Source organism: Octodon degus, unplaced genomic scaffold, assembly GCF_000260255.1.
Source record: "Octodon degus isolate 3935 unplaced genomic scaffold, OctDeg1.0 scaffold00012, whole genome shotgun sequence".
Taxonomy (NCBI): Eukaryota; Metazoa; Chordata; class Mammalia; order Rodentia; family Octodontidae; genus Octodon; species Octodon degus.
In genome coordinates this window covers 9,621,598-9,628,973 of record NW_004524588.1, presented here as the reverse complement: position 1 = coordinate 9,628,973, position 7,376 = coordinate 9,621,598, and the positions used below count along the sequence as shown (strand labels likewise).

The following is a 7,376-nucleotide window of genomic DNA, read 5'->3' as shown; positions in this document are numbered from 1 at the left end:
CTTCCCTCTTTCTCTTGTCTACTGGATTTGAAGACCCTGAGCAGCATCCTTATTCCCCCATCTTTTTATGTTTAAGTTTTGGGACAGGTATCACTAAGTTGCTCAAGGATGGCTTCGAACTTGAGATTCTGTCATCCAAGCTTCCTGAATAGCTGACACTCCTTGATTACAGGTATGTGGTAAAGGGCCTGGCTTGGGCTTCTGATAGAAAATAACTTTGCTGCAGTTTATCCATACACAAGATGAGGAGTGAATATGTAGCTAGTGTATACTTATTTTAATTCTAAAAATCTACCACAATTATACTCAGAATTTGAATTAATTGATTCAATTTATTGATTTGCTTCTCTTTCCTGGAAAGCACATTAAAATATTACTTTTAACTGTAGGCAAATAAGAAAAAATGTGAACATATATTTGATTTAAAAGGTACATTAACATGGACTTTTTAATTTTACATATTGAAGTTTAAATGAGGAACATTCCATTTGAGGAGAAAAGATCCTAAGTAAACAAGGAAAGAACCGATAGAGAATGAATAATAAAAGACTGATTCTGATTTCTTTTTCTTACATCCTTAATACCCTATGCAACAAAGATGCCATGCTTTTGTGATAGAGAGGCCTAGAAGTGAAAAAATGCAAGCAGTTAATGAATAATGCAGATGCTCATTGCAGTGGTCAAATTATACTGTTTCCTAGTGGATACCATTTTTCTTCATTGAGCAGGACACTACAGAGTTGGATGTTAATTGCTCCCACGAAAACAGTTTTACTCTTCACAATAAGCATTAAGACATGTCCTTGGAGTTCTGGGACTTCATCATATACCAGCTGAAAAAGGAGAGAAAAGTGAAAGTAAGAGAGAGAAAGAATAACTACAAATGATAGTTTGACATGCTTAGATGCCTCTTTTTTTGAATACTGCTTTAAATAATAAAAAAATTAGCTGCTAGTAACTTATAGCTGGAGTGGATAAATTAATGCTAGAATCTTTCATTTCTAATGCTAATTGCAAAAAGGCAAAGTTCTACTAACATATAGGTGTTTAATGACAGACTATTTCTCAAAGCATCTTAGAATATACTGATTCCATTAAAATTTACTCACTCCAAATTTCGTGAGACTATAAATCACCTTCTAGGGATAAATTTAAAAATTCTACACCATTTAACATCCCTGCTTTACTGCATATCGCTGCAAATTGAACACCATATTTCTTTGTTAAGGCTAATAAGGAAGATGCTTTCTATGATTTTCTTGTGCTGCTTAAATATACTACAACACTATTTCATTGTATATATGGGAGAAATCACCCTATGATTTGCTTTTTACTTAAAAATTGATTAATTTTTCATTGTGAAATTATATGTTTATTCAATAAAATATGTATGAAGCCGAAAAAGAACAAGAAAAGGAAACATTTGAATTTCTACCTTTGGGAGATAATTACAGTTAACATTTCGATGTTCCTTCTACTTCCTGTGTATAATCACTTTTTAAGCCTCTGACCTGCAATTATACTGCCTATGCTGTTTTGTACTTGTTATTTTTTATGTGATTCTGTTTTTAAAAATGAGATCTGTGCAATTGTGCTTTATAAGATCCAGGGAACACGCTACAACCATTACCACAGGGAGCCTGTAGGGGGAAAGAGAAGTTGGAAATGTAGTACTACAAAGACAGTAGTTGCTCACATGGAAGGGGGTGGGGGACCAAGTGGAAATCTGACATTGTTGCCAGGGAAACATGTTAGAACTTATTTAGAAAAGAAGTTCCACAAGATGCTACCAACCTGCTTTTTATAGGCGCATCACAAGATGGAAAGAAACTTCCTCAAGGTCTGCAACCCAAAGGCACAGAGAAGCCCTGGGAGCTAATTCAGTGTCCCCGCAAGGAGCAGATGTGGTGTGTGGGCCTCAGCATAGCACAGGGGAGCACTGGTGAATGCATTACCTTCTCAGTGAAATTTTGTTCCAGGTCAGTCTACCCGTTACCCTGAGAAATCATTCACTTATCAAAAAAACCATGTCCCAGTCAAGGGACATGAGAAGTGACATGTCAGTGTGGTCTACCCTGCTCCACAGTTTCCTCTGACTGCCTCTTATATTCTTTCAATTTTCCACTGCTGCTCATTCAAATGATTTTTTTTCTCATCTATTGAGCTGCCTATGACAACAGAGGATTTACCTTAAACAAAACCCTACCTCTCTAATTGATGTTCTTACCAGCGATCTGGATGCCTAATGCTGCCTAGAAATCTTCCCCAGTATTCTGAAGAAATGTCTTATCTACAAAAATCTCTGAGTGTTTAAAATTGTTCTCCATTTCCCTTGCTAGAATACTTTCAGCCGATGAAGTCCTCTGTGGTTTTACAGAGAAAGCAGATGAAGGGGCTTTCAAAATGTTATAGCATATGAAGGACAAAAATGGAGCAACTCCAAGCACCGGGCCTCTGGAAAATCTGGCTCTGTGAATTCTATGATTCTGAAAATGTAAGCTTAAAAATTCCAGTGGTTTATGTTTACATGACCTACCATTACCTGCTCTTTAGTTGCATAGTGGTGACTGTACTTACTTTTAGCTCTGTGAGGAAAAACAAATGACAGCAATATAAGCTGTACTACAAAGCCTGGGCTTTATGCAACTCTGATAAATTTCCACTAAAACATATTCATCAAGCATATGAAAAGGGGAATTATTTCTTGGTATTTTGCACCACTTTTCCAGAAAAAAATTATTTCTCTTGGCTATCTAGCAACCTGAAAGTTCAATAAATGACTTTAGAAATTAATTATCTTCTCGGTTAAAATGGTAACAGTTGAACTTCCGAAGTTTGTATTGCTTACTGGATTTTTAAACCTGTGCTTCATTATACAAAAGTTATTTTATTAAAATTGACAGTTTATAAACATGTAATTATTGCACCTCATGTATAATATATACATCTCTCTCTCTCTCTCTCTCTCTCTCTCTATATATATATATATATATAGAGAGAGAGAGAGTTGCTTTACTTCATAACATTTCTGGTAAAACAAAGGCACTTTTTAAAAATCAATGAATAATTAGTGGTTAATCTTAGAGAACTATAGAGATGAATATATTCCTTGAGATGTTTTCAAGCAATGATTTAATAGTCGTTCTCCCTTCATATAAACAGAACCATAAATGAATTGTTCTTTTAATTTCACTTTATAATAATTTTTCTCTATAAGCATGAGCCAAGTCTTTACTACCTTCTGACAAATACTGAATTTGTAGGTGTAGATTTATTACATCCAGTAGAAAGCCTGTAATGTAATTGGTGTCCATTAATTTCAAAACAAGCATTCACTGTATATTGTTCGACACGGGGGCTAGTACACAATTCTAAACTGCATTTTCATAATTGTAGTGGGAGAACCATAAGACAGACACTGGTGTGTCTAGTGCCGGTTAAGAGGCGTTTTGAGCAGAAAGGATGATAAAACAGAGTTCCAGGCAAATGAATCAGGAGGAGGATGCTGTAGGTGGAGCCAGTATAGTGCGGTGAAGGTTTTCTGTTCAGGTAATTCTAAGCTTGAGAGCAAATTAGGGGACCTCTGGGCCTCCGTATCTTCATTTATAAATACAGGCATGCGTTGCTAATGATAGTACATGTTCCGAAACATAAGCCATGAGGGCATTTGTTTAGCGACCGTCAGGCTGTGCTGATACAAACTGAGCTCATTCTGATGCAGGCAGGAGATGTAATTTTACTGGGCCACTGTCTTATAGGTGGCCCATGGTTGACTAAAACATTATGACATGATGCATGACTGTACAGTTCTCATTATATTGTGAAAATAAAATGAGACAATGAACAGGTGAGAAGGACTATTGCTCACTGAGTGTCCTGCATGTCCAGCACTGTGCTGCAGTTGCCACTTACAGCATTCTGTAGGGGATTTTAAGATGGGTAAAGCAATAAGGACACTGAGCGCTGTCCTGTTTGATTCTTCTTGTACACATTATAGCAGGATATTATCTTTTCTTTTCTTTTTTTTTTTTTTTTTTTTTTTTTTTGCAGAACTGGGGATTGAACTCAGGCCCTTGTACTTGCCAGGGAAGCGCTTATTCCACTGAGCCATCTCCCCGGCCCCAGCATATTATCTAAGGAAAGGATATGATTTACCAAACACATTGACTATAACTATGTGATTCTGATATTGGATAGAAATTCTGTACTTGTAGTGAATTATTTGAAAATGATGGTTTGTAATAAGGTGCCAAGCTGCTAGGGTGGAAAGAACAACAGGAGTGGAATCAGAATCCTCACCCTGCTTCTTCTTTTTTAATGTGCTTGGTACAGGGTCCCACTATGCAGCTTGGGCTTGTAGTGATCCTTCTGTTTTCAGCCTCCCCAATGTTGGGATTACAGGCATGTGCCACCACGTCAGGTCTTGATGGTGGCTCAGCACTCCTGGGAGTGGAGCTGGTGCAGCATGTAATGCCCAGAATCGAACTCTCATCCCTGCACTTGCTTAAGCAGGCACTTAGTCTGCTGAGCTATCTTGCTGGCCTCCCACTCTACTTCTTAAGACTGTTGGACAGCAGCCTATCATCCTCCCCTGGTTCCAGATGCACTTTGAGACTTGTCCAGCCTGCATGTGACAGAGGTTGTCGAGAGGCATTCTGGGAAGTGTCCAGTAAAGGAGCTGGAGCCTGTACCAATTGGAGCTTCAGGCTTTGGAGGGCGGAGCCTTGCCATTTGACCCTGTCCCTAACCTGTCCTCTCTCCAGGCTGAGCAGAATGCGCCTATGAATAACAATGCAAAGAACTATTTTCATGAAAAAACTTTGTAATACATTGGTTTGCAATGTGAAATCCCTTTTGTACTCATCTAAGAGATTTATATATAAAGAGAGAGCAGGGTCATCCTCTCTGCTTTCACAGCACACTGCCTGGTTTGGGGAGGTTGAAGGATCCCAGCTGCAGTGGGGGCTGGTGCTCTGTGAGGAGGCAGAAGTAGGCAGATGCTCCAAAGAGGGCGGAGCTGTGTGGCAACTCCCTGGGCTTCTGCTAAGCACAGGACTTACTCATGAAGACATCCGGTAAGGTAACCTTAGAGATGTACAGAAATAAATCGGGGATTTGGCAGAATGGGGGAAAGGGAGTCAAATCAGATATGGAAGTAGTACTTTTTTGGCATTTCTTATAAATATCCTCATTATAGGGTACAGTATAATGGGAGAAAAATACGAATATTATGCCCTCTTTTTCTCTCCCGGCTGTCCAAATTCAGCTAGCTCCCTTGCCAAACTCGTTTATGTGATGAGCGCTTGCTGTCTTGATGACTATCATTAAAATGGTCCCTTCCACACACATTGCTTCTAATTTCTGTTGGACTGGATTATGCAAGGATTGGCACTGGCAATGTGTGGACTCTGGATTTTTTTTTCTTTGTAGTAATTTTAAATGTGGCCAACAGCATAAGTAATGTGCATTTGCGCCACAAATACAGGTAAATTCTGGTTTCTGATCAGTGAACCACGAGCGTAAGAAGACCCAGAATTATTTCAAGGCATTGAGAAATTATGCATGCATCTGATACTATCAAGTAATCTCTATGCTTGTAATTTTATTGCTGCTTTTATAATGCACAAAGCTTAAAATAAATTAAATGTCAGTTTAGTTAAATTATCCCGAATGCCTCTTGGCTTTTTTATTATTATGTGTTTTCTTAGATTTCAAATGCTGAGCTATAGCATGGATTAAAGAAGTTTCATAGCCATCAGGTAGAAAGGCTCATATTCAAAAAGCACAGAACAGGTCTGGGGAGATGGCTCAGTGGAATAAGCGCTTCCCTGGGAAGCACAAGGGCCTGAGTTCAATCCCCAGTTCCGCCAAAAAACAAACAAACAAACAAACAAACAAAAAACAAAAACAAAAAGCACAGAAAGAAATAAGGAATATATTGCTGGAAAGTGGATATCCGTAGCTACTGACATCATGAAATATAACAAAATATTCTCCCCATTAATTTAGAGCATGCGTCTCTGTATAAAAATAATTTATATTTTATATACATTTATACTTTGTACACATGGTGTCACTTACAAAACTACTGAAAATATTTATTCACACCCTTTGAGATGTAACTAAGTATTACATCTCACTTGGAAAGAGACATTTTCCCCTGCCTCAAGAAATTTATGTTAGAATAGGAGAAAAAAATTTTGCAACCAAATAAAAGATTGTGAGTGTGAGGTAGGAGTCCAGGCAGTGAGACCCTTCACAGAGTCCAGTGTGAGGTAAGGCTCCCCGAGGCAGAGAAGGTGGTGAGGGAGAAGCAGTTCCAGAGACCACGCTGGGAATGCCAACACACAGGGAATGACAGGTTTCACAGCGTGACTCGAGAAATCAGCCATGTACGGGACAGCAGGAGAGCTCCTGGATGGCTTTGGGCAAAGGAGCCAAAGAAATTTGCTGGGAGTGAAGGGTGTTTTTAATAAATGTGCCGAAGTAATTGCATTGGCTCCGAGATGGAAATGGTGAGGAATTTGACTTAAACCTAATATTTTATTTAAAAATTAACTCAAAATAGGTAATAAGCTAAAACAGAAAATGTAAAGATTTAAAACTTACAGTAAAAAATACAACCCAAAATCCTAGGGTCTTGGCGCTAAGTGAAATTCTTAAATTTGATGACAAGAGCATAATCCATAGAAGAAAATGTTGGTGGGTTAAACTTCACGACAATTAAAAACTTTCACTTTGTGAAAAAGCCTATGAAGAGGATTAAAGGACAAGTGATAGACCTAGAGAAAATATTTTAGACCATTTATCTCACAAAGAGCAAGCATTCAGAATATGAATTCTCAAAAGTTAGGAGTAAAAGTGCAAATATTTCAGTTATAAAGTGGTTATAGACACAGCAACATATTTTTTCAAAGAAAATGCACAGAACAGAAGAATATATTCTAGAAGAAAGATAAGCCCATGAATACAAGCTCTGTATCACTCATCATTAGATACATGTTAATTAGAGCCACAAAGAGATACTATGCAGTACCTATCAAAAGAACTAAGATAAAAAGTAGCAACAGCAATGGAAAGAATGCAGAGAAATTATATCTTTCATTCAGGGTGTGTAGGAGGGTACAGTAGTTCTCCTTATGTGCTGGGGACACTTTCCAGGACCCTCAGTGAATGCCTGAAACCACAGATTGTGCTGGACCCTATGTTTTCCCATGCTTACGTTAAAGTTCAATTTATGAAATAGGCCCGTAATAGATGTTAACACTTATGAAATAGAGCCATCATAAAAACATACTCTACCAAAACTTATGTGAATGGTAAATTCTCTCTCTCTCTCTCTCTCTCTCTCTCTCTCTCTCTCTCTCTCTCTCTCT

General features: G+C 38.1%; 1 protein-coding gene across 1 annotated transcript in view; it reads right to left on the bottom strand.

The window, feature by feature from the left end:
- Window positions 1–349: 349 nt before the first annotated feature.
- Pik3c2g (phosphatidylinositol-4-phosphate 3-kinase catalytic subunit type 2 gamma) overlaps window positions 350–7,376 on the bottom strand; it is a 379,694-nt gene continuing 372,667 nt past the window's right edge. The window contains exon 36 of the mRNA XM_004626203.2: window positions 350–833. Within this exon, the coding sequence (XP_004626260.1) occupies window positions 681–833 (153 nt within the window). The 3' untranslated portion in view covers window positions 350–680. The remainder of the gene's footprint in view (window positions 834–7,376) is intronic.